Here is a 26,669-nt window from a genome sequence, read left to right on the forward strand (position 1 = left end):
GGGGGAGGGGAATGGGGAATTAGTGTTTCATGGGGACAGAGTTACAGTTTTGCAAGATGGAAAGAGTTCTGGAGGTTGCCAAGGGGAAGGGGGTGGGGGAGGGAGGGACTGGGAGTTTGGGGTTAGTAGATGCAAACTATTACATGTAGAATGGATAAACAACAAGGTCCTACTGTACAGCACAGGGAACTCTATTCAATATCCCGGGATAAACCATAATGGAGAAGAATATAATAAAGGAGTGTATAAACTTGTATAACTGAGTCTCTTTGCTGTGCAGCAGAAATTAATGCAATTTTGTAAATCAACTATACTTCAATAACAAAATTAATTTTAAAAATTTTTTTAAAAAAGAAAGAGTTCTGAGATGGATGGAAGTAATGGTTGCACTATATTATGAATGTACTTCATGCCACTGAAGTGTGGACACTTAAAAATGGTTAGGATGGTAAATTTTATGTTGTATGTGTTTCACCACACACGCAAAAAAAAAATTGGAAAAACTTCATGACACAGTTGGTAGACTGGGTGTGTTATTGGACCAATACTGATTGGGAAACATCACATCAGGGTTCCCCTCCGTCACTGTCCTCTCTACACAAGGCTGGAGCGACTTTCCCCATTTCACAGATGAGGAAACTGAGGCTGAAGGGAGGTGAAGCATCTTGCTCTGGGTCAAATAGCCAAGAAAGGGCAAAGCCGGCTCTCGAGTCTGGGTGAATCTGTGGCCTTGACCTTGGGGAGGAGGGACATCACGAGGCTGCTGTGGGAAGACAAAACCACAGAGCGGATAGCTGCTTCGGTGGCGGGAGGACCAAGAGCTGACATTTCAGTGACAGAGAAAGTACGTTAGTCTCCCTGCCCGGAGCCCTGCCCAGCCCAGCCCCGAATGATCAGCCAGCCCCTGGGGCTGCCACTCAAGCTTCACAGCCCCCAGAGCCCATCAAACAGCCAGGGCCGCGGCTGCCACAGCTGCTGCATCTTTGCAGCTCTACTGCCCTGTCGCTCATCTCTCCCTGTTCTCACGAGGGTGGGAAACGGTCAGACAGAGGATCAGATGCCATCACCCTCAGCTCCCCACACCTCACAACCCTGGACAAACGATTCCCCTCTTTCTCTGCCCTTCAGTTTCCCCAGCTGTAAACTGAGGGGCTGGGTGAGCCAAACCTGGGACCCCTGGAGACAACCTATTCACCTCCCACTTTCCCGGAGCACCCCCATGTGCCCAGTGTCCTGTGAGACAAGAGACCAGCGGGCGGAGCTCTGGCCCGGGGACAGGAGAGGCAGAGACCTCGGCCCGTGAACGGCACAGCAAGAGCACGGGCTTCCTTCCCGCTCAGACAGACCTGGGTGGGATGTCCAGTCCCAGCCTCCGGCCTCAGTTTCCCCATCTGAACGATGAAGATAACGGTACCTCTGCTTATGCTGTCGTTGAGGAGTTAAATGAGATATTGGCTGGGAAGCCCTTAGCACAGGGCCTGGCTCGCAGGAAGCACCGTTAAACCAGCCTCATCAGGCGCGGGCAGAACGGGAAGGTCTCAGGGCTGGAAGAGGGAAGGCCCGGGGTCTGGTGCCACCTTCCTGTCACTGCAGGGGACCGCAGGCAAGCGACTTCCGAACCCTGACTCTCTTCTTCTTAAACAAGTATAACAAAGAGTAGAACCAGAGGCCATGTCCCATGAGACCAAGTGCTCCTTGAAGACCAAGGTCTGTGTTCTGGGTGCCGATGCAGCCAGTGAAGTGATGGGTTCGGGTCCCCCCATTCTTTGATGGCCTAGAAGGTGCAGGGAGCTGACAGTCTGAGTCACAGTTGGACAAACGAACCGGACACGGTCCGTTGATGGGTGGGGCTGAGTGACTAGCCATTGTCCTGGGGCCTGAGCTACTCATAACCCCTCCTCCTGGCTCAGTCTTAGACCCAGGGAGCCGTCCTACCCATCCCAGGTCCCTCTCTGTTCCTCTGCACAAAGGTGGGCTGAGCCCACCGGGTGGCCTGGCTTCCAGCTCTGCAGACTCAGTCAAGATCACCCCGCTGACCGCCCACCAGCAGTGACCCCAGAGGAGAAAGTGTGCCTGGAGGTCTGACCACGTTTCTTCCCACCCCCGGGGACATGTGCAGGGGGTAGCTGGTGGCTCAGGGGGTTCCCAGACCCCAGAGTCTAAGGGTCACTTCCACATGTCCATCCATGCCTATAACCTGCATTCTTGCAGAGAGTGTGGCCTCTGCTTTCTGAGCAGTAAGTGCCGCTGTGAACAGCACTGGTGTCTGAGTTACGGCCGGGAGAGACAGGGAGGGCGCCCTGAAGTCTGGGGGGACCTCCCTGGCTGCATGACCTGGAGGCACCACTCATCTGTAATAAGATGATACCAGAACCCACACCCAGGGCTCTTGCAAAGAGTAAATGAGCACACTTAATTAAATTAAAGGCAGCATGCTTAGAACAGTGCCTGGCACATGGTAAGGGCTCAAAATCAGTCATTCTTACTGTTTTAATAACTTTACAGATGGAGGGTAAGGGAGGCTCAGAAGAGTTGAGTAACTTGTTCAAGGGCACACACCGTGAAAGGGTCAGCTAGAATTAAATCCGGTTGGCCTGACTCAAAAACGAGGGAAAAAAAGATGCTTTTGTTCAAGATGCCATGACATCTCAGCTGTGGCCTGACTGTGGCAAGTTTCACCGTCTGGGTGGCTCAGTTTCTTCATTCATAAAATGGGGAGATGGCAGCCCTGATCTGAGTTCATCCACTGCAGATGCACCGAGAGGCTGGGACAGCAGTGACGCTATAAACCCAGGGCTGATGAGTCAGAGAGCTGCTCCCGGGGGGTGAGAGGGCATCTCCAGGCTCAGCTGCTTTTAATCACAAACCCCTGGGGTGGAAATGACCTGTCCCAGCCCAAGCTGTCCCTGCAGCCTGCCCCAGACGCCCACTGACAGCGAGGGAGGCGAGAGGGCCCCAGGCTGGAAGGACCCCTCGGGCGGGCGGCATCCCTGCCAGCTCACGGAGTCGCCTTCAAGCCAAGCCAGCACCGCTCTTAAGTAAATGGCACGTGAAGGCTGCTAACCCTTGCTCAGGCTGCCTGCTCCTGGCCCTGACACAGACGCTGCTAGGAGGCTGTAAAAGCAGGTTTCATGGTCAAATCACACAGGGCACTGTGCGAGCCGTGCAACTGAGGGCCAGGCACGCTTAACCTCTGAGCCTGTTTCCCCAGCTTTAAGAATGGAGACAGCAATCCCGACTGCACAGTGCTGCTGGGGTTCAGTGGGGTGTCCCCTGCAGAGTTCAGGTGCCACACGTCTGGATGTCCAGGGCCTGGTGCACAGTGGTGGTGTAATAAGTGTGCTCTGAACAAGTCAATGTTACACAGTAGGACGTGTTGGCCTCAGAGAACAAACGGCCAGACGGAAACCAACACCTCGGACACACCCCGTGGGTTCCACGGGCGCGGGTCAGGGTGGTCACCAGGTATAGCCAGGATGACGCATAAGTGCACCAAGGCCCACACACCTTGAGTGTGCTCTTCGCACGTTCACCTCCCTGATTTCACACCCACCAGCCAACGTTTCCAACCCCTCTCCCTCTTTCCCCTTCCTTCCAAAGACAACGCCAAGATTCCCAGCCTCTGGCGGATGGTGGGCCGATCGTCGAAACACGAGGTTCAGGAGGATGAGTGAGCTTTTTGGGGAGGAAGGGGGTGAAAGGTACGATGGAGACGCAGGGCTCAGAATGGGCCGGAAGCCGGGGCACCTGTGTGATGTGCAGGCAGAGTTCCAGGTGAGCGCAACGGCCTGCATCTGGTCTGTCTTTGGTCCTGTCTTCTCCGGGAAGCGCACAAGACCCGGATGTGCTCAGGCTTCTGGCTCCACCCCCAGGACCCGGCACAGAATGGGGCCCATGCAGCTTTGGGATAATGAGTCCAGGATTTACAGTTCCTGAGATTCTGACCCGCCCCTGGGCCATGAGAGGCCAACCCACTCTCCCCAAAACTTGTTCTTGGACAAACCTTCAGATGCACCTCCCACCTTGCTCTCATGTCAACCTGGAGCAGAGATGGCGCCAGAAAACCACAGAGGAGGCTGGTTTCACTTGCCCAGGCAGAGCCCAGAACATCAAGCCTCTGCTTCCTCCATTCCCTCCCATCGCAGGGTCCCAAGCCCACTCAGTGTCTTGCCATTTCCTCCACACATGCCCCACAGCTCTGCCCAGCTCTGCAGGGCTGGATATCTGTCCTGCTTTCACAGCGGGTAACTGGCTCCTACTCCCTTGGCCAGAACCCAAACGCGCTTCTATCCGGGGAGAGAAACTGAGAGTGGGGAATCAGCTGAGGCCACTTCCTTCTCTCCCCCTACCCCTAACATCTGAACACTGATCTAACCAATGGGAGAAAGAGGAAAAAAGAGAAGACAGAGTAGGAGAGGGGGAAGGGAAGCCACGTCTTCTACTTGCCTGAACATCAAACTCTTGCAGGAGGCCAGTGATGGTCTGTGGAAAGACAAGAGAGATGGTCAGTTTCATCAGTTTCCCGGGGCAGAGAAATAATGTCAGAACACACAGACCTCTCCATGCCCTGAGTCTGTTATGTCTACCCTATGTCCTCTGTGGGGCCTCTCTAATGCCTTACAGAGAGAGACTTTTCATCTCAAAGAATAGCAGTCCAGCAGAAAAGTAGACACAGTAGATGGATTCCTTTTTGACTACAGCCTTAATGAAAAAAGATCTGAAGGTCTAAGCTGACCACAAGCTTGAGAGATACAGGACTGTAATTGCCTATTAACTGATCTCTCTGTCTCCACCTATGTGCTACACTTTTAAAGCTCAAACCTGACCATGTTCCTGCCTTTAAATTTCTTCCACGACAGCCCATCATCTAGATTAAAACCCAGTCTCTCATAGGTGGAAGAGGAGAAGAGAGCATTTCCCTCGATCCAACAATTCTGAGTGTCCAGCCCAAATTCCATCTTTCACCAGAGCTGACACTGGCAGGCCAAGCCCAGGAAGACAGGAAAGGGGCCCTTGTCGCCTGGGTAGCAGTGAAAGTACAGCTCAGAGTTGGAGCTGGAGCCACCCTGGGCCAAAGTTTCCAAGAGATGTTGCTGGCATGCTTTCCTCTCAGCTCAGAGATGGAGTTCAAACAAACACCCCCTGAAAGCGGAGGCCCAGCTAGACCCACCACTACCCACCATGAAAGAAAACAGCCCAGCAGAGCAAAAGGCAAAAGAGGTGACGGAAGGGGAAGGAGGACCCCTTGGGACAGCCAGGGGTTGGAAGATAAGATTGTAACAGCCGCCTGCTGAGGGAGATTAAAATAGCTTCACACCCCCTGGGGCTGGGGTTAAGAACATTAGGGAGTTTGATAAATTCAGGTGGAAGCAAATGTGGCCAAAAATACTTTGTGTGTGTGTGTGTGTGTGTGTGTGTGTTGCTAGGAGGGAGTAGAAAAGCTATTCTGAACAACACTAACCTTCAATATGTTAACAAGAGTGCAGAGGTCATCCAGATTGAGGACAGACATCAGGAAGAACTTCCCAATAGCAAACCTAATTAAAAACGCTTTGCTGAGTCAATCTAGGGAATTGGAAGGTTTACTTCGATCTAAACCTTGAAAGAAAGGGTCCATATCTACCTAAGAGACAGACTGACATGTAACCTGGAGTTGATAATCTTTTAGATGTTTGTTTGAGAAGTAAAATTTTCCAAGGGTAGCACTATGCTGCCTAAAATATATAAATGCTGTGTTTAAAAATGCATTTACCCTTGCACTCAGCGATGCCACTTGGGGAGTTTACCTTAGAGCTGCACCTGCATGTGTATGAAATGGTGTACATGTAAGATCCAACGAGTGTATGAACATCCTGCAGCCCTGTTGGTAATGGTAACGTGGACCGAAGTGTCCACATACAGGGCACTGGTCAAATAAACGTGGTGGAACACTGTGACACTGGAAAGAGAGAAGCAAGTGCTCTATGGACTGATGTTGGAAAGGTCTCCAACATAGGTGGTTAAATAAATAAAGCAAAGCATGGTATACTATTTCATATGGTTTTTCAAAAGGGATAAGAATATGTTGATATGTATTTGTATCACCTAGGGGTTTTTTGTGTGTGTGTTTGTTTGCTTTTCAATACTGTGTCAAAGATTCAGACAGAAGAGGAAATGGATTTGGAGCATGAATAGTGAATAGTATTATAGTTGGCAAACTATGGCCCTCCCCATTCCTCCACCTTTTTTTTTGTAAATAAAGTTTTATTGGAACACAGCAAGCCCATTTGCTTACATATTGTCTAGGGCTGCTTTCATGCCGTAACTGTAAAACTGAGTAGTTACAACAGAGACCATGTGGTCCTGAAAGCCTAAGATATTACCATCTGGACCTTTATAGCAGATGTTTGCAGACCCCTAGCATGGGAATGATCTCAAGCATTCTGCAGCTTTGCCTGGCCTGGCTTCTAGTACTAGCTGTGTCACCTATCCAAATGAACTTGGGAAATTCCCTTCCCAACAAGACCAGTTTCCTTATCTATATAATGGGAAATAGAAAGTTTCCTCTCACCTTCATAATGAAAAGTCCATGAAATAATGGACCTAAAACAGAGCAGCCACTAGCATAGTCATAAAGGAATTAAATAAGCCCATTCCAGAGGCAGCTGGCCTGAGCTTGGCTCCATGCCCCACATTTTGTAACCATGTGACCGACCGAAGAGGACAAATTAACCTCCTGGAGACTCAGCTTCCTCTTCTGTAAAATGGGAACAATCAATGAGCCTAGTCTCTAATCAACCACAGCCTTATCCTTCCATTTAGCAGGAGAAAACCCATGAAGTACGACTGGCCCAGAGACAGGCACACAGGACGTGGCTCATGCAGGCTAATTATTACTTTCAAAAGCATTTAATTGACCTTAGAGTAACTGTACTTTTGAACCTGAGCTTTACATTTTAAAAAAGGTGTCTCATCACCGGCTGTTATGAGGCTCCGTGAGAACTGGGACATGAACATAGTTTAAAAATACAGTGTCAACTATGTAAACGAAAAGGCTTTCACATCCATCCACAGCCGGTCCAGGATGGATCGTGCCAGGCTGGGCTGTAGGGCAGGGGCTTCTGTTTCCAACAGGGAGGGCTTGTAGACCTGAAAGGTTTGGCCAAACAGATGGTAATAATTGTAGCAGCAAGAGCTCATGAGCAAAGCAGGTCCCCTTCAGGGCGGACAGGTTTCTAACGGCTCCACATGAATTAACCCACTCTATCCTCACCCTGGCCCCATGACATAAGTCCTAGTGTCACTGTTTTTTAAAGTTGGGGGCCTGGAGCACAAAGAGGTTGAAGGATTTGCCAGTGGTCACAAAGCTGCAGGGTGTCCCAGGCAGGATCTGAACCCAAATAGTCTGGTCCCAGTGTATGTGGCCTTAACCTCTAAACTATGGGGCAGACAGAGTTGATGGACAATGGGCTTCATGCTGCAGGTTCTAGAATCACAGGATGCCAGAGGTGGAGGTGCTTAGAGGAACTCTGGTTCGATGTCCTTACTTCACAGATGAGATCAGTGAGGTGAGGGCAGAAAAGCCAGCAGTGTGCAAGAGGCCTGGCCACAGTGCCTTAGCACTCAGGAGCCAAGCTGGGACTTGAACTGGTACTGCTTGTCCCTTTGCATTCCGGGACAAGGTGACCTGTGGAAACCAGGAAGCAGTGGACATGTGCGCATGTGTGCATGTATACACACGTGGCAGTGTACATGCATGCGTGTTCCTAGCGTGCACACACGTATGCCCGTGTACGAGTGGGCACGGGATGGGGTTAGGCAGGGGCATCTCCACTCACCTCCCCTTTCTCCACCAAAGGCTTCACCTCAGCGAGGTCCACGTCCTGCAGCTCCCGAGACATGACCCTGCTGTCACCTGCCTACAAAGGGACAGAGAGTAGGAGGTTAGCGCTTCCTGCTGACAGATGTTTTCGGAAAAGAGCAAATCTGAGGCCAGGGAGCAAGCCTTCTCTTGCACAGCCCAGCAGCTCCTACCTCCTCCCCACCGCCCCATCCCATCCCACTCTCGCCCCTGGGGACCCAGGGGAGTAGATTTCCTAGGATGGGAAACTGAGGCTTACGGACGCGTCTACACTCAAAACCAGGCCCTCACACCCAGTCCAGGACCACCCACCACACCGAGGACGTTTCTCCCTGCATTTTAGAAGGAGACCCACATGGTCGAGCCCAAAGTCAGGCAGCCCCAGCTTGACGATCAAAAGGGGACAGAAGGTCGCGGAGGCCTGCCACAGGCAGGCGTGGCACTAGCTTCCTCCTCAAACTAGAGGGGCCCCAACAGAGGGGCAGCCACGCAGATGCCCCCGCGTCCACCCCTGTGCAGGGCACTCTGCTCCTTGCTGCGGGGAAGAGGGGCAGGGGGCAGGGAACACCTCAAGCCAAGGGGTCTGACACTGAACACTCAGGAGGATTTTGAAAGAAAAAGGACTTTCGAGGCAAAAAGCACTTCACGAGCCAGAGCGGAGGTGGGAGAGCAGGGGTGGGGAGGGCAGGGATGGGGGCAGAGATCGGGGTGGGGCAGAAGAGGTCCTCCTTGGCTCTGACACCCAGGCAAGTGCAGAAGAACCAAAAGAGCTAAGCTGAGCAGAGTTCGGCCGGTGGAAATGCCACCATAATCGACTCCCTGGGGAGCGAGGCTTGGGTGGTGACAGTTACTGAGCACACATCTGGGTGCCTAATCAAGGACCTGGTGGCATAAACATTTCTTGTTACGGATGAATAGTCAAACTGGGAGAACAAAGCGCCCACCAGTACCGGGGTGAGGCACAAAGAGCCCAGAATGAGGGTTCCGTGCTGCAGGCAGAGGCCGACGAGATGGAGTGAAGAATAAGTGACAGGAGGAGGCCAGGGACCCTCGGGTCACAGACCCAGACCTTCCGAATCGGGTACTTGGTGAAAAGCCGCCTGACCTCGGCCCTCACGCTGCTCCTTTCCAGCATGGGGACCTCGCCCCAAGCTCCCCACAGATGCTAGCGGCCAGAGAGAGAATGCAAGTCTCTGAACTTCCAGCCCGGGGCTCCTCTGAAGATCCAGCTCCCCGAACCCAGAAGAGCACTCTTTGTGACACACCTCTCAGAGGTCAGCGGGCGACAGAGCCGGGGCCGCCCGGCACCCAGCCCTGCGCCGCCGGTACATGGCATTCCGTGGGCAGATCCCCTGGGACGCTCGGGTCTGGGGCCCCGGCACGATTTTCCCCAGTAGATAACCAGCCCCACAAGAATGCCTTTATGCAGCCTTTGGAGTCCAGGCTCCAGAACATTCTGAAAACAAAGTCGGTTTTATATTTGTGAACATTGCTGGGCAGCTGCCAGCTTGGAAGCAGGAGGCATGAAAAGCCAAGGTCTGTCGGCCTTGCTAACTCAGCGTGTTCGTGGTCCCGAGACCCTGGCCGTGGGACACCTCGCCTACACAGCCCAGGGAGACTTCCAGAAGCCCGGGGCTCTGGCAACGCCACCCTTCGTGCTCAGAGGGAAAGGACTTTACATTTCACGGGGGCTCCTTCAGAAGCCAGGGATGAAGTCGGGGTCTCCCGCTACCCCCTGGGCGGGCCCGGGCAGGCCTCCTTCAGCCCCATGTGCGAGCTCCTTAGGACAGGCAGCCTTCCCGGCCCATTCCCTTCCCTACCTGTAGCTCCTAGCATCACGGCCAGGTGCAAAGTCGGGCCTCAACTCGCTTGTTGAATAGATAGATGAACGGCTTTTGTGCAGCTTCAGAGCAATGTTTGTACGTAAATCCACTCTTACGTGATCACTAGACCACAGGAGTGAACCACTTTGAAAACAGGTCTACATTTATAAGGGCTCATCCCAGGCTGCAGTTCAGCCCGGTGTGCTCAGGTCTCCTTGGCTGCCAGATGCCATGATTCCACTAGAGTGTTGGCCTCCAACTGCCCCCTCATCCTCTTTCAGAACAAGAAAGAGTTCAAGTCCAGCCTTCCTGGCTTCCCAAACATGCTCCCAGAGAAATCTCTTTACTCCACACCTTCTTTTCCTTCCGACAACCCAGCTTCCCAGACCCCAAGAGACAGTGGGTTGAAAACTGGCACGAATCCCTTAAACATCAGCATCTGAGAATCGCTGCTTTGGGAGGGTTGGGTGAGGGGGCCTCCCGGAGCCCCACCCCCCATGTGCTCAGGGCCTTGGGGGGGGGCTCAGGGCGGAGCCCACAGAGAGCTATCCCGGTGTTTGTCTAAATGAGGGTGATTCTTCCCCCACCCCCACCCCCCCATTTGGTGCTGTCTGGAGACATTCTTGACCGTCATGACTGGCCGACGCTACTGGCATCTAGTGGGTGGAGGCCAGGGCAGCTGCTAATCATCCCGCAGTGCACAAGACGCTCCCGCAGCAGAATTATCTGGTCCCAGTAGGGAAGAGGCTGAGACACCCTGGCCTAGACCAAGAAGCAGCTAGTGAGGTCCCCAGGACCCTGAAGTCTGCAGGGAGACCAGATAAAGCAGAGGGACGCTCCAGTTCTCCTTGTCCGGGCCAGGGGGGTGCCTGCAGGCCCGGGGCAGCCTGTAGCTGATAACCGTAACTGCAATTGTGCCGACAGGAAGAGCTAGCCAGGACCTCCATCTAGGTCACTGCCCGCAATAACCAAGGCTGCCCAAATGCGCTGCACAAGGTGCACCTTGAACCTTCCCCCTCCCCATGCACCCCACCGCCCTCCCTGAGCTACTGGAGGAGCAAGAAGACAGCCTGCTTGGCACCCAGCTCTGCCGACTTAGGCCACTTGAGGCCAGCCCTTACCCTGTCTCTGTTGCCTCAATCCAAAAACTTCGCCAACTTTTGGTTCAGAAGCTGTTCGCCTAAAGGAAACCTTATAAGGAAGTTCAGTACATAAAAATTGATTGTTTTTAAGAAGAAAGCTGACATGCTTTGGGTGAAGCCAGGGATATCTCCCAGCAGCCCCTCGTGCTCCCCCTTCCCATCATCTGCCACCGCCCCCCTGGCAAGACTAGCCCTCAAAGACCATCTGAGTTCCAAGAGGCGTGGACTGTACGGCGATTTACTCGGAGGTGGCTTTCCCGTACAGTAGGTTCTCATGCGACAGGCACTGAGCAAAGAGGACCCCTGATAGCTCCGTTGACAACTCTACTATGTGACAAGTCAGGGACCGATGGGAGGTGACCTGATTTGGGTGCTCTGGCTGGTGCCCCCGCCCCCTCCAGGTGCCACTCGGAGGGTCACAACCAGGGTCACTCCCCTGAGCAGCCGACCTGAGGCCCCACTTGGCTCAGCAAGCTCTCTCCCTGCACTTGAGGCCGAGCGCTGGATGCCCGTCCCTGCCCTTCTCCACGGCCTCCTGAAAAGTCCCAGGGCAGAGTGTCGGACTGAAGAGGGCTGAGGCAATCATGCAATGGACAGGGGGTGACAGGGCCAGGCCGCACAGGGCACAGGGGTGGGAGCCCAGGAGTCCGACCCCCAGCCCTCTGCTCCAGCCTGTAGCATGGGGATGGGGCCGAACCTGCCAGCTGTGTCTCAGCACAGAAGGAAGCCACTCCAGACAGGAAATGAGGTTGGGACAGGCCTCCTTCTGCTAAAACCCCACGCCGTGCCCAAAACAGGGCTCCAGGTCACAACGCCAGCTGCCAGACTGGTTTATACCACATTTTCCTTTCCCACCTACTTGCCCAGAAGGAATTCTGAGAAAACCAACATCACAGAAGTGAAAGGTAGCCAGGAGCTAGGTGGGGAGACTTGAGGGTCAGACCTGGGCACCACCATTGATTGGCTCTGTGATCTAACCTCTGAGCCTCAGTCTGCTCATCCATGAAATGGGCATAACAACTCCTGTTCCCAGCGAGTCGCAGCGGGGCTTAAATGAAACTATGGCACACAGAATCTGGCAAATAGCTGCTTAATTAATCAGTGCACTTTTCTGGTTGCCTCAGAGGCCGCGGACATCTGCGGGGACATAGTCTATGTCTTTTTACATTCTTAGTCCCCGAGTGGCCCAGCAAGCAGGGGACACAGAGAAGAGCTTCAGCAGGTGCCACATCGGTTTCCAGCAATCAGACCCAATGCACCATCACGCGGGTCAATGAATAACAAAGGCCCAAGGGGGGCGGGCAAATACCTTTCCAGTTCAACAGACCCAGGAGTCAGTCAGCAATTAGCTGGACTTCATGGGTTCCAGGGAAGCCAAGACTGAGATCTGTACAGAGGAGGGAAGTAGGTGACCTCGGGGACTGGGAAGGCAGTGGGCAGAGGCATCTCAGGCAATAAGGTCACGTGAGAGCTGTTAACCAGACACCGGGAGAGCGAGGGGACACAGAGCCTGGGATTCTCAAAAACCCTGGTAGTGCAGCAGGAACACTGCTTAGGAGTCGGGGCATGGGAACCCTGCCACATGACTTTCCCCAAGTCATTCATCCCCTCCCTGGGCCTTGGCTTCCCTTCTACAAAATATGTGGCGTGTGTTCTATGGACAGCACATGGTCCCCGAAACTCAGGATGGATGGGAGCCTAGGCCGGAGGGTGCTGCACGCAGACAAAAGGGCCGTGCACCCTGGGGTCCTACCAGGGCCCCATGCAGCTTGGCTCTGCCTGGATCCATCTGCCCTGGGAACCTGGAAGAACCTCTCCTCCCGGCCTCGACCCCTCCCTGTCCGTAAAACTGGAGTCTCCCTCCAGCTCTGGCACTGTTCTAGCAAGCCACACAGGGGGACCTATCTGCAAGTTCTGCGGGGCCCCTAGAACTCTCCCGAGGCAGGGCGGGGGTGTCCAGCAGACAAACATCCAGGATGTGCTCTGGGAGCCCCAAGATGCACCCGTCTCAGCAAGAGTGGCCAAAACCCTGCACAAACACAGCAGGATCACAGCAACAAGAAATTCTATGGCACCTCCTGGGCTCCAAACTCTGTCCCTCCTTTGAGCTTTCCAGCAACCCTAGAAGGTGGACCTTATGGTGAACAATCTGACAGGGAAACGGAGGCACAAAGCGATTATGAAATGTACCCCAAGTCACCAAGCATCAAGATGGCACGGCTTAAAGCAACCTTATAGGGGACAGTTGACCATGACAAAATAGACATGCTCTATTAGACATGCTCTATTGCTCTAAATAGACATACATACCGTGCACCCAGCCCCGGGGTAAGGATGTGCTGAGGATGGGCTATATGTGTGCCCAGGGGGCTTCTCCTGTGTGGATCAGCTGGGGGAGTCATGTGTTTCTCCCTCTACCGTGGGCAGCTCCCCAGAGCCACCACGAGAGGCCCCCTTCCCCGCAATGCCACCCGGGATCTTCCTGTAGGTTCTCAGCCCCCCTGAGCCACCACGAGAGGCCCCCTTCCCTGCAATGCCACCCGGGATCTTCCTGTAGGTTCTCAGCCCCCCTGAGCCACCACCAGAGGCCCAGTCCACGTCTTAGACTTTTCTATTCTCCCTTCACAATACCCAGAAGGGCTTCTGTGTTTAGCTTTTCCCCAGAGTGCCTTCCTGACATGGCAAACCCAATACTTTGAAAAAGGGTTCACTGCATTGTTCTATCTGTTCCTCAAGGAGGTCCCTGGGAGAATGTGGATCTGATCATCCCAGCTTACAGATCGGTCACCTGAGGCTCAAACGCCAAGGCCCATGTGACTCCCTTAAGGCCTAGACTCCATCCTTCGACGTGGGTGCAGGTGTGCAGGGCAGGGGCAGGCAGACCACAGCCTCCTGGAGTCTTTCAGTGAAGCAGAGAGAGAGGGCCCAGGAGCGATTGTTGATAAGTTTGCATCGATTGTGATGGTCAGCCAGTGGTCCAGATTTTGTCTGCTCCAGAACACGCCTGGTTTCCAAGCCACATGAAAGCGGTGTTTTCTCCAGCACACTGGGCTCTTTATAGAACAGAATTTAAAAGGGGGGCGGGGGGATCAATGGGTGCTGCTGTCGCCATAACATCTTCCCCGAATACAGGGATCCCCAGAAGTTTCCAGAGAACAGTCCCCCGTCTGCATTAACCTCAAGAAAAGTAGCCTTGGGGTATGCCTTGCCTCTCTCTGCCTTACTGTGAACGCGTTCTTTGGTCCTTTCTTTGCCAAAGAGATTTTGATGCCAAGCTACCAGGCAGTTCGTGGGTTCTCTTGATGTTTTCTGGACCTTTCGAAATCCAAGGCTCTGGGGAGGGTGAGGAACTTGGTGGCCTTAACTCTCAATGTTTTTCTTAAGTAATAAACCTAGTAAAAAATATGGCTGGACTCACTGGACCTTCAAGAAAGTTCCCCAGTTGAGGGGAAGGGAAGTCAAAAATAGGGCTTTCGGAAGTCAATAAAACAGTGACAACACAATTGCGGAAAAGAAGATCAGACAATCAGAATTCCTCGAGGCCCCTGGTGCTTTGCATGGGGGTTGAACCTCAGCAGCATTCAACAAACTGTCTGATATTGAAAGAATAAAAAAGGAATCACTAAAGAGAAGACACACCCCAGCTGCATGCATTCCCCAGGTACCAGTCTAGAGCTGAAATGGAACATGTCTGTGTTCGGCCAGAGCACAGAACTAGCAAGAAGGTCAGGGAGTGTGTCTGGGACACAATAGCAGGAAGAGGGAGGGGCCAGCACTTGGTCCTCGCCCACCCCCTTCCCTGCAACACCACCCAGGATCTTCCTGTAGGTTCTCAGCGGAGTTTTGGCAGCCCAGCTACGTGTTTGGCAGAGAGAAGATCGGACTGTCTGCAGGGATGAGCAGAATAACGGAAGTCCAAAGGAGGATGCTGGGTGGGTTAGAGGATTTTTCTGAGAATCTGCGGGACACGCATGGGCGGCACTGGATGGTCTGTGAGATAATTTGTGGAAAGCACACAGACGGAGCCAGTGTTCGCATTGGATGTGGATGTAGTTTCTTCCTACAGAACCCTTTGTCCCCGAGATGGGATGAGTGCCACGCTGACGGGATCCTTCCCCGACTGGTCTTGCTGCTTCTACCCTCTGGATGGCCTTCCGACCTTTCCTACACAAGAGGGCCCAAGTTATTTCCTTAATAAGTGGAGGTTTCCTTTGGACCAACATTAATTGAGTGCCTACTAAATGCCAGGCTCTCAGGTCTATGGGGAAAAGGGTGAATAAGGAGACAGCCCAGAATGATCCAAGAAGGGTACCTAACCCAGCCTGCCTGCCTGGAGGGGAAGGCCAGGGAGGGCTTTCTGGAGAAAAGAGACAAGTTCAATGATTAATAAGGAGAGGGGAAAGGAGGTGAGGGCTCCCAGCTAAGAGAGTCCTCAGAATTACCTGCCTCTTAAGAATGCCTTTCACACCCACATTCAGAGAGGGCTGCCCAGAACCTTCTCAAAGCCAACAGGGTGGAGTCGGGGGTCAAGATGGGGGAACAGGATGGAACCCCGGTCCCCATCCACCTCTTTAAGCAGAGCTGCACATGGGCGTAAAATTTATATGTACAGAGGTTTCCACAGGTTTAAGGAGGAAAAAAAATCTATAAAAGATAAGGCCCCCAGACTGCTAACAAGCCCCATTTCCTACCACCTGTTGGGGGAAGAGCCCTGCTGGAATGGAAACGCCTGGAGATGGAGCCCGGGTGAGCAGGGGTTGGCAGGTCTTCAGTAAATGATGAAGTCAAAGATTGGGTCAAAGAGAGACCTATGTGTGGACCCGAATTCTGTAATCTGGTCTGTTCTGCAGTGCCAAGTCAGATTCCCAGGGTTACCCAGGTCTCTTCTCACAAGGCGCCCACCCTGGAGAGCTGGGCTCCATGCACACCTGATCAGAGTCTCCCACCCCTCCTGCCCACCCCGCCTCCGACAAGCCTGGGCTGGCGCAGCAGGGGGCCAAGTGAGTGTCCAGGGAATTTAACCTCCCCAGGCTCTGCAGCAGAAATGGCCAACCCGCCTGTCTCTGTCTCCAAACATAAAGAGAAAGAGCAAGTAGAAGGGCAGGGCTGGAACCAGACTGAGATCAGGGAGGCAGGAAGGGCCGCCTGAAATGAATCCAAGAAACAAAGTTCAAGTTCTAAAGACAGGTCCAGAAGGATCTGGGCAGGGAAAGGTCCAGGGCGGCTCACGTGGAACAGAACCCCATCACTTGATTCTGGACAAGCAAGTGACCTGCGCAAGCCTCAGTTTTCTGACCTGAGAAATGGCAAGGATGTCTCCTATCTCAACTGAACCAGGCGATGCCCTGAAATCACAAGTCACGTTAGCCAGATAGGAGCTACTTACTGAGTACTGTGTCCCCAGACCCTGGAGTATGAGAAATGTGGCCACCCCTTTCTTTTCCTCTCCCCCTACTCATTATTCTGGAGCAGGTATCCTCAACTCTGGCTGCCTTCAGTACACCCTACCCCCAGCCCAGCCCAGGGAGCTTTGAAACAATGCAGATTCCTGGCATATCCCAGACCTACTAGGCCTGGAAATCTGCATTTCAGACAAGGTTCCCATTACATTTTTATGCGTTCAGCATAAGCCTAGCTTTTTTTTTTTTAAATAAATTTATTTATTTTATTTATTTATTTTTGGCTGCGTTGGGTCTTCGTTGCTGTGCGCGGGCTTTCTCTAGCTGCAATGAGCAGTGGCCACTCTGTTGCGGTGCGCGGGCCTCTCATTGTGGCAGCTTCTCTTGTTGCGGAGCATGGGCTCTAGGCGTGCAGGCTTCAGTAGTTGTGGCTCACAGGCTCAGTAGTTGTGGCACACGGGCTTAGCTGCTCTGCGGCAATGTGGGATCTTCCCGGACCAGGGCTTGAACCCGTGTCGCCTGCATTGGCAGGCGGATTCTTAACCACTGCACTACCAGGGAAGCCCAAGCCTAGCTTTTTGGAAAAACCTCAAGAAGCAAAACATGAGTCCAGCATTTGCAGGCGCTCCCACTGGTCTGGGTAAGTTTAGAACAAAGGTTCCTGCCACTGATTGCCAAGGAAATGCCTTGTCATTTGTGGAACTGATTGACAGCAAAGTCCCTCATGGTGTCCTCACAGGCGAGTACTGTTCTCAGTTCCTTCCATGGATTAACTCAATTAATATTTACACATCCTAGTGAGACAGTGTCTGTTATTCTCATTTTTCAGGGGAAGAAACTGAGGCCCAGAGCTCCTGATTGCCTCTCTGTACTTTTCATTCAAGCCCTTATGCAATCACCCCAACATGCTATCATGAAAAAGAACAAAGGCTTTCAAGTCTGACTCTCTGGGTTCTAAGTCTGGCTCTCCCACTTTCAGTCATGTGGCCCACAAGCAAGTCCCTTAAACATTCTTGGCCTTGGTTTTCTCATCCATTCAATGGAGCCAAGACAGCCCAAGCAGAGCTCTTGCAAGGACGAGAGGGGATGCGAGGATACAGCCACTGATCTGAAGAGAGAGAGGTCTTGTCCCTCCCCGGCCCCCTCCGCCTGAGTCAGGCCCCCTCCTTGCTAGAATCTCAGATGCTGAGTCATCATCTTGGCTTCCTTTTTGAAGCACAGGGCCTTCTGAGTCACGCCTTGGATGGGATTCTCTGGAGTTGGGTCCCAAGGAAGAACTGCAGCTTCAGGCCATCAGAAAAACACAATGCGATCTTTCTTCCCCATCCTTGCTGAGGCAGCTCAAGCCAGATTTCAATGCACTGACGGGAGGGAAAGGGGGGTCCAGCTCTGTTTAGATCTGGGGTCCAAGCTGGAGGAGGCAGCCCAAAACCCATCAACCACCGCTTAGCGGGGCTGCAGCCCTTTCTCACTAGACTGAGTCTGCTAATCTCTCAAGAACACACAATTCACACTGAAAATCAATCAATCAATCACCCACATTCTGTCTGGAAAGCTTCCTCACCAGAAACTCAGTGAAGATCCAATTTATTTTTGCCCCTCTGACAGCAGAAAATAAATCTCTCAAGACTGAGACCCCCTTTCACCACCTTCAGTCCCAGCCAGGAGACCCCTGGAAAGGGTCTTGGAGAGCCGATTCCCAGTTTCGGCTCATCCTTGGTAAGTCGTTCCCTGTCTCAGTTTCCATCTGTAAAATGGGTAGAAGTTGGACCAGTAACTTGTGTGAGTTTTTAATTCCAGTCCAAATTATCAAACCAATGGATAGTAATCCTGGATTTGCTTCTCAGCAGAGGAGACCCCAAGAGGTGCTCCAAGGTCTCCTTGGAAAGCCCAGGCACATGCTACCACCAAAAGGTCTACTGCCTCCTTGGGATGCTGGCTGCCGGTGGGATCATCGGGGAGTGGGGCAGAAGGGAAGGAGCCATTCAATTCATTCAGCGTCTGTATTTGATCCCCGCCCAAGGGCCTGGCCCTGGGCCAGGTGCCAAGTGATGGGGCGAGGCAGGCAACGCCTTCCTTCTCACTCTCTAATGAGAGACAAGGTCCCTAAAAGCTAAGAAGGGACATCCCAGGCTTGGATCCTTACACCAGAGCACTGTCCCTTTGGAGGTTTCCCAGCACTTCCGGACCACCTCTACCTCCCCTCCTCCCCTGACTCCCACCCTGTGCCACTCCGCTCCAGCAGTTACCGCCACAGAGGGCTGGGGGCTGCACCCGCACCTGCATTTCTGCTCTACTTGGTGAGCCCCTTGAAGGCAGGTGCCGGGGCTGACACTCTCTGTACCTTGCTTATTTCAGTCCACGTTTGTGAAACTCAGTAACGATTCCAGAATTTCTATACAGGAGGAGGCTGTGCTGGAAGGTGTGCCTTGAAACTGCACTTTTCATAGCAAGAACTCGGTTTGTGTTTAGATATTTTGCTCTTTAGGAGAAGGTGAAGTATGGCTAATGGCCATTAGGAGGAGGCTACAGCCCTCCTGCGTGGCCACTGGCTGAACTCTCTTTGAATCTTTAATCTCTCCCAGTAACTCAAAGGAACCAAACAAACTTCAAACTGAAGCGCCCAGGACATCTGCGAAGAAGAGTTGGTCTCGGGCACAAGACAACCGGGCCCTCCGCCACCAGATTTCCCTCCCCCACCAGCTGCCAGGCACCTCCCCCTTCCAAGCCACAAATCGGTGCTGCCCCGGACCCACAGGGACGTCTGACAGCAGAGGCGACAGACGGGCGAGTGAGACTGGTGGGTTGGGGTGGGGGGGAGGGGTAAGGAAAAGAGGCACTAACGTGGCCCAAGCGGTGACCGCGCGTTTGCCCCGGAGCCCACCGCTTTGCACACGCCCTGCCCGCGGCTGAACCAGAGACGGCGGCGGATGGCCGAGGAACGTCCGAGCGAGTCCAGCTGCTCTTCTCCTGGGGGGCAGGAGAGGCGGGCCCGGGAGGCAGGGGAGAGAGGCGAAGCGGGGGAGGGTGGGCGGAGGCGAAAATGACGCCACTCGAAGCCCCGGCCGGCGCAGGGCCGCCAGATGCCCACGCGACCCCTCCGGCCCAGGCCACCTCTTCCGCGACGCCACAGCGCCCACCCCGGGCCACCTCGGGGGGCGCACCCTGCCACCCTCGCTCCCGCGCGTGTCACACGCGCTGTGACACACCTCGGACCCACCCCACCACGCACGCACACACACACACACACACACACAAGCGCGCCCCACCCCGGCTTCCAGGCTGCATGGGCCCCCGCCCCTCGGACGCACCCTGACTCTGGGCACACCCACGCCCCCTTCTCCCGCCTCAAACCCATCGCCGCTCACCCCTGCCCACCGCCTTTCTACACACGCGCACTCAACCCCTCCTTCCTCAGACACCCCACTGCAGGGACAAACGCTACCCCGCCGCCGACACACGCACTCTTGGTCCCTCCTCCTGCTCCCAGCTCGAGCTCGCCCCCCGGCCCGCGGCGCCAGCTGTGATCTGGGAGGGCCCCGGGAGCGCGGTCAAGGTGTGCCCCGAGCCTCTCCACCCCCGACCCCGACCCCCAGGATCCCACTTCCTCAGCTAGGGGAAAGGTGAACGGGGACCTTTTTTTCCTCTTGTAGCCGAATCGAAACCCCTCACTCCGGCAGTGCCCGCGCCCCCAAAGCCCCTGCTCGCTCTCGCCCTCGCGCCACGGGGAAGCCGAGCACTTGCAGCTCCGCGGGGCCACAAAGGGCGGTCCAGGAGCTGCAGCAGCACCCACGGGCGACCGATCCCTCCCCGCCCGGCGGGAAGAGGGCGTCAGGCTTACCTGAGGTTGAGAGAGAAAAGCAAAAAGAGCCGAAGCTAGGCTGGCGGCGCCCAGAGGGAGCGAGGAGAGCGGCGAAGAGAGGCTTGCGCTCCCGAGCCGGAGCCTGGAGCCAGGGGAGGTTTGTTTATGCCCCGGAGGAGGGCGATTTTATAGGCGCTGCGGCCCCGCCCCCCCGCGCCTCGCCCCGCCCCCGCCCTCCCGGGCCCAGCTCGCAGCGGGGACACACCCCTCGCCGCTCCCTCCTAGCGGGCGCTCCTCCCGCTCCCTTGGGCGCCCCTGGCCGTGCTGGGGCAGCGCGCGGCGGGCGCCCGCCGGAGCCGCCGCCTGTTGCGCAAGCCCGAGCAGGGGCGCGGCGGGGAGGGGCCTCCGGTCCCGGCGGCCGTTAGGCTCTGCTGTCCCTTCCTTCGTCCGGAAGGCCGGGGCCTCGGCGTGTGCAGCGGGCGTGTGTGCACCGGGGATGCGTTTGTGCGCGGGTGCGTGTGCCTGTGCGCGCTCGTGCGTGTGCATGCGGACTTCCGTGTGTCTCTGTGTGACCAGCTCCATCTCAGAGTTTCTTCTTCCGAGTCCCGTCGCGCCACGCCCTGACATCCCTTACGGGCGACTCCCCACTTCCTCCAGGTCTTAGCTCCCGAACCCCATTTAGCTGCCTCCTTTGCTTCCCGGAGACCCGCTCCCTGCGACTCTCACCCCATGCCCCTGCCTTGTTGCATCAGCTCTCCGCTGAAATGCACGCTCGCGTTTAATCACGTCCGTCTTGCTCAGCCCATCCTACAGCCTGGACACCGCCCCGCCCCCGCCCCCGCCCCCGCCCCCCGTACCGCTTCCTATCCGCCTCCCGAGTTCTGAGCCCACCCGCCCTTTCCCGCCCCGGCGTCCTTCTCCCCGCCCCCAGGACCCTGGCTGGAAGGGAGGATTCTCACTCTTTCCTCTCCTGGATCCCAGAACTTGTACTGAGCACCCTTTCCACGCTTAGCTGCCTTGTCTGCTATCTGGTTTTTGCCTCCGTGTTCTCAAGCCGCTCTGCAGGTCAGAATGCCCGGCGGAACTCTTTTTTATCAGGTACGTGCCAGGGCTCCACCCCAGGACAGTTCGATTAGAATCTCAAGGATGGCAGACCGGACGTCTTTTAAGAGCTTCCCAGATGGTTCTAATGTGCAGCCCCGGTGAGAATCACTGCACTGAGAGAGCATCATTTTATGGGTGAAGAAAAGACCCTGTCGTTGTCCCCAGGCCCCTTGCCCAGACTTGTGTTTGCAGGGACCTGCGCCCCTCCCCCTCCGTCTGCCTGCCGGTGGTAAACCTCTTCCCTCCACCAGCCCAGGCTTTGCTCAAGGCAGGGGCCTGCCTCTCTTCTGTGCGTCCCATTTGCCTGCATGGGCCCTGATATTTACCTATTCTGTCATTCCACAAATATTTATTGAGCCACTGCTGTGAGCCAGGTCCTGTGCTCAGCTGCTGGGAAAAGGAGTGCAAAGGCAAGGTCCTTTCCCTGGGGTTCATAGCACAGGAGCCCCAAGGCTCAGTTTCTCCATCTGCACAAGGAGAAGGTTAAGCTGAGCTCATTCACTGGGTAACCGGATTGAGCACCTGCTCTGTCCAGGCTCTGTTCTAGGTTCTGGGGACCTGGTAATGAACAAAAAGTTTGCCTCTTCCAGATCCGCCCTGCTGTAGGAACACCCTCCCTGGTCTAGCAGTCTGCAGGCCAGCTTTCTTTTACCCCACTCACATACATCCATTTTCCCTTACCTCCCCCGTTTTGACTTTGAACACACATTTATTGAGCCCCTATGGTTTACTACCTGGCAAAAATATAGAAGGTCAAGTTCAAAAGTGGAATAGGCTGCCTACTCCTTCATTAACAAGTGGAAGCTCTGAGGAAGACTTGGAGGTGGGGCATACAGAGCAGCCCAGACCTGCAGCCAGGTTTGCCCAATGGGAGGCTAAGCTTGTGCTTAGGAGCCCCAGCCTTCTGGAAGACAATGAGCAGAGAACAAGTGAGAGGACAGAGGAGACAAGGTACCAGAGGCAAAGAGAGGAGAAAAGAAGAATTCTACAGGGGAGTAGAATTTTCTGAGAGGGGTGGCGTTCTTCGACCAGGGTGAAAGGAGATCGTTGCAGAGTCCAAATCAGCTTGGAAAAGTTCTGATGTAGGTGTCGTTTGGGTCCCAGACTCCCTCTCCTGGGTCCAACACAGCCACTTTTTCCTTCAGTGCTGCAATGCATTGTTGTTTCTGTGATGCGCTGACTACCAGATGAAGCAGTTTTCTTGCGTTTCGCTGTAGGAAGGACTGACTTGGGGGCAACCCTGGCTGCACACACACGGGTAGAAGATGCTCATCCTGTGAAGCAGCCCCAGGGAACTGAGAGCTTCCTGCACCTCCGCATCCCCCAGCCCAGGCCAGCTGAGACAGCAGAAGCTCTCGGAGCCAAATGTGGGTGCAATTGTATTGAACTGTTTAAATTATTTCTCTTTCTCACTGGTCAGCAGTAGAATTAGGTTTGCTTAGTAAATGCACGTGTGCTGCAAAGCCATCACAGAATGAGACTGGATTTTCTGGACTAATGTCCCTGGAAATTTCTAGTTAGCAAAACCAAAATTTTTTGCATAGACTATTCTAACTAAAAGGACCATAGGCATCATTCATTCCCGGCCTTCTTTCTTGGAGTCCATGGGTACTCAGGGTTGAGAGAGACCCAAGAGAAAGCTGGAGTTCAGGGGAAGAATGCCTGATTTCAACACCCAGGAGCTGTGGTACCTTGGGCAGTTACCCTGCCTCTCTCTGCGTCTCCTCTGGGTAAGAGGGGCCGTCAGACCTTCTGACCACGTTTTATGAGCCCACTGCTGCAGTTCCATATTTTTCCCTCCCGTTAAGATGAGAAAGTGTCCCTGAAAACCCAGCATCCCCCAGCTCTAGTATTGGGCTCCACCCCCCATCTTCAAGCTTCTCCAGAATCCATATCTCCCTCTCTTGTGGGTCGTTCTAATCAACAAGTACACATTCACGGCAGTCACTGACACATCCTAACAATCCTCTCTTACCCCAGGTTACCGTTGCCGTAGCCTTAACCTCTCCCTCTTCCTCCCCAAACTTCTGTAAATAGATGCCCATCGACATAGTCTCCACTTCCTCATCTCCCCTTCCTTTAACTTTTTAGTGTTTAATTTATCAAGTTGCTCACGGGTCAGTCCTGGCTTAACAATTCTACAAAGCTTGTTAGGAAAAACAGTAGCCTTCTCCGCCTCCACACCCCACCCCCCCAACTTTCTTACTTCCCCCTCCTCCTCGGAAGCCAGTACTTTCATCTCTTTGCAGATCATTTGTATCTCATCTCTGCCACTCACCAGCTTTCTACCCCTGGGCAAGTTCTATAATTTCCTGCCTCAGCCTCCTCATCGAGAAGATGTACTCATAATGACAGAGTTAAATTCTAGGGTTGTCATAAGAAATATGAGTTACTACATGTAAAGGACCTGTGAAAAGTCCTAGAACAGTGCCTGGCACATAGACAGCCCTTGAGAGAATGTTAGTCACCACCATCATCATCATCATCATCACCATCATCATCTCATCCCACCTCTCCTGACATCTTGCAAAGTACCTGATTCATACAGAAATCCAGTAAATATTGGTCGAATAAGTGAGTGAATGCAAACGTTTATTCCTGAACTCTCCTTACTTCATGCAGCCTTGCTTGGAAACTTTGCTGGGAGGGGAAGGGATCTCTCTACTTGCTTCAGGAGCCCAAGTGGAAGGATCTCTATCTGTGGACCTATGTACATTCTCCCAGTCCTCTGAGAGCATCCTTGACATATAATGTCCGGTTGTGAGCAATGGGGAAAATCTGCAAAAGGAAAACAATTCCAAAGGAGGGTAGGTGTTAGCCTATGTTCAGGGTATGTAATGAATCTTTTACTTTGAACAGAAATGAAGAGGTATACAACTTTTGGCCCATAAAAATCAGGGTCTCTTTGCTCCTGGTTTGTAATAGTTTGTCGGGGATGCTGTAACAAACTACCACAAACAGGGCGGCTTAAAATAAGAGAAATGTATTGTTTCACAGTTTTGGAGGCCAGAAGTCCAAAATCACGGTGTCAGCAGGGCCTTGCTCCCTCTGAAGCCTCCAGGGTAGAATACTTCCCTGCCTCTTCCAGCTCCCGGTGCTTGCAGGCAATCTTTGGTGTTCCTTGGCCCATAGCTGCATCACTCTGATCTCTGCCTCTGTCATCACATGGCCTTCTTCCCTTGTGTCTCTGTCTCTGTATCTCTCCTCTTCTTATGAGGACACCAGTCATATTGGCTGAAGGGCCCACCCTAATGCAACATGACCTCATCTGAACCTAACTGATTACCTCTGCAAAGAACCGTATTTCCAAATGAGGTCACATTCTGAGGGGTGGAAATGAATTTGGTGGGTGGGGTGGGGCAGCGGTGCCAGGATTCAACCTAGTACACAGTTAATATGTATTTAACAAATATTTTTCATGTATTTACAGAGAGACCTACTTACCTGCCGGCTCGGGGCAGCCCTGATGAAACTACTCTGGGATGATCCCACGGTGGTTCTTGCCCGGCTTCCCACCAGCCGCCCCACTTCTGTCATCTACCCTCTCCGTTCCCTTCATCCCATGCTTGGCTGGCATCTTGAATAATCTAAATCATAGGTCCTGCCTAATTAAACCTTCTATTGCTCTCGCTGCCTGCCACGTTCACCACCCCTCCCCCCGTGTGTCAACAGAGATGTCCCCCGACATGTCCATATTTTTCTCTCCGTCCTTCGGTCACTGGGCTACTCACCGCTTTCCCTTGAGTAGACCGTCACGCCTTCACCTCTGAACCTTTGGCCAAGCTCTTTTCTCCTTCTAGAAAGCCCTCCTACACCCCCTTCTCTGGCGTTGTCACTCATCTGGGGAAAACACTGATTTAATCTAGAAAGGACCTGCCTGAGAACAAAGCTAGTGTGGAGCAGACTGATCTGGGAGATGCTGAGAGCCGAGATGCCACCAGATTGGTCACCCCCATTTCAGCTCTTCCACCGTCCCTGAAATTAGGCACATGGGTATGGTTTTCACTGTCAGTGAACGGGGAGTGGAAGTGATTCGTGTCCCTTCCGGATGGGGACTTTAACAGCCAGCCTGTAATTCACCTCCTGTCCTGGTCATTCTTCGCCCAGCCACACTGACTACTCCAGATGGTAGAAGCTCCATCCCCTGGGCCCTGGAAGGAGGAGACTCAGAGCAGAGTCCCCAGCTGACCAAAGTGGACGTGTGACAAGGAGAAGAAATAAACCCTGTTGCCACGTGCCACTAGCATTCTGAGGGTGTTTGTCACTGCAGCCCAACACAGCCCATCCTGACTGGGTCACCATCCTCCAAGGCTATGGCAAATGTCAGCTCCTCCAGTAAGCCTCTCTTGTTCTTCTCCAACTAGATTCACTTTTTTTAAAAATTCAGGACATGGAAGCAACCTAAGTGTCCATCATCGGATGAATGGATAAAGAAGATGTGGCACAAATGTACAATGGAATATTACTCAGCCATAAAAAGAAACGAAGTTGAGTTATTTGTAGTGGGGTGGATGGACCTAGAGTCTGTCATACAGAGTGAAGTAAGTCAGAAAGAGAAAAACAAATACCGTATGCTAACACATATATACGGAATCTAAGGAAAAAAAAAAAAAGGTCATGAAGAACCTAGGGGTAAGACGGGAATAAAGACACAGACCTACTAGAGAATGGACTTGAGGATATGGGGAGGGGGAGGGGTAAGATGTGACAGGGTGAGAGAGTGGTATGGACATATATATACTACCAAACGTAAAATAGATAGCTAGTGGGAAGCAGCCACATAGCACAGGGAGATCAGCTCGGTGCTTTGTGACCACCTAGAGGGGTGGGAGAGGGAGGGTGGGAGGGAGGGAGACACAAGAGGGAAGAGATATAGGGACATATGTATATGTATAACTGATTCACTTTGTTATAAAGCAGAAACTAACACACCATTGTAAAGCAATTATGCTCCAATAAAAATGTTAAAAAAAAATTCAATACGTAGTTGGTCTAGCATTTAAAATCCATCAGGCACTATGTGAAGTGCTAACAATAAAGAGATGAAAACGGCATGACTCTATAACTGGAATTGTTACAAATGTTGTTAAGAACACAGAGTCTTAGAAGACTATATGACCCAAGATCTCACCTACTCTCAAGGTTTTGGAAAAACCCTCCTGAAAAAGGGGTATTTGAAGCAGGCAGCCATTAGACTAGCCACGGATAAGCATGCTCTTACCACCTTCTGCCCCCAGAGCATTGTGCGCTTTCCTTTCTTGTCATTAGTTAGAACTCATTGGTGTATTGGTGGCATAAACATAATTTCAAATGGCTTAAGCAATAAAAGGGGGGGGGATACTTATGGGCTCATGTAGCAGTAATAGCCAGAGGAGTGTTAGCTTCAGGCATGGCTGGATCCAGGGCCTGGTGTCACCAGATCTCTGTCTCTCTAGCTCTCAGTATCTCCCAGATCAGTTTTACTCCAGTTGGCTTTGTTCTCAGATGGGTCCTTCCTAGAGTAAATCAGAAGGCTGTCAGTTAATTTTAGGTCAGTTCGTTAGGGAACTCCTAAACTCT

General features: G+C 53.3%; 1 protein-coding gene and 1 long non-coding RNA gene across 3 annotated transcripts in view; one reads left to right on the top strand and one right to left on the bottom strand.

Moving 5' to 3' along the window:
• NDRG1 (N-myc downstream regulated 1) overlaps positions 1 to 20,180 on the bottom strand; it is a 55,243-nt gene extending 35,063 nt beyond the window's left edge. Inside the window, exons 1-3 of the mRNA XM_068525310.1 lie at positions 20,046 to 20,180; positions 7,818 to 7,898; positions 4,447 to 4,482 (exon numbers count right to left, since the gene is read on the bottom strand). Coding sequence (XP_068381411.1) covers positions 4,447 to 4,482; positions 7,818 to 7,880 — 99 coding nt within the window. The 5' untranslated portion in view covers positions 7,881 to 7,898; positions 20,046 to 20,180. The remainder of the gene's footprint in view (positions 1 to 4,446; positions 4,483 to 7,817; positions 7,899 to 20,045) is intronic.
• Positions 20,181 to 20,419: 239 nt separating this feature from the next.
• Positions 20,420 to 25,931, top strand: LOC137750924 (uncharacterized). Of its 2 annotated transcripts, XR_011070642.1 has the most exons (4): positions 20,420 to 20,663; positions 20,988 to 21,104; positions 22,328 to 22,477; positions 24,541 to 25,931. It is a non-coding gene; the product is annotated as an uncharacterized lncRNA (long non-coding RNA). The 2 variants fall into 2 exon arrangements; XR_011070641.1 differs by lacking the exon at positions 20,420 to 20,663 and having other exon boundaries at positions 20,920 to 21,104.
• Positions 25,932 to 26,669: the final 738 nt, after the last annotated feature.

Source organism: Eschrichtius robustus, chromosome 17 (genome assembly GCF_028021215.1).
Source record: "Eschrichtius robustus isolate mEscRob2 chromosome 17, mEscRob2.pri, whole genome shotgun sequence".
Lineage (NCBI taxonomy): Eukaryota > Metazoa > Chordata > Mammalia > Artiodactyla > Eschrichtiidae > Eschrichtius > Eschrichtius robustus.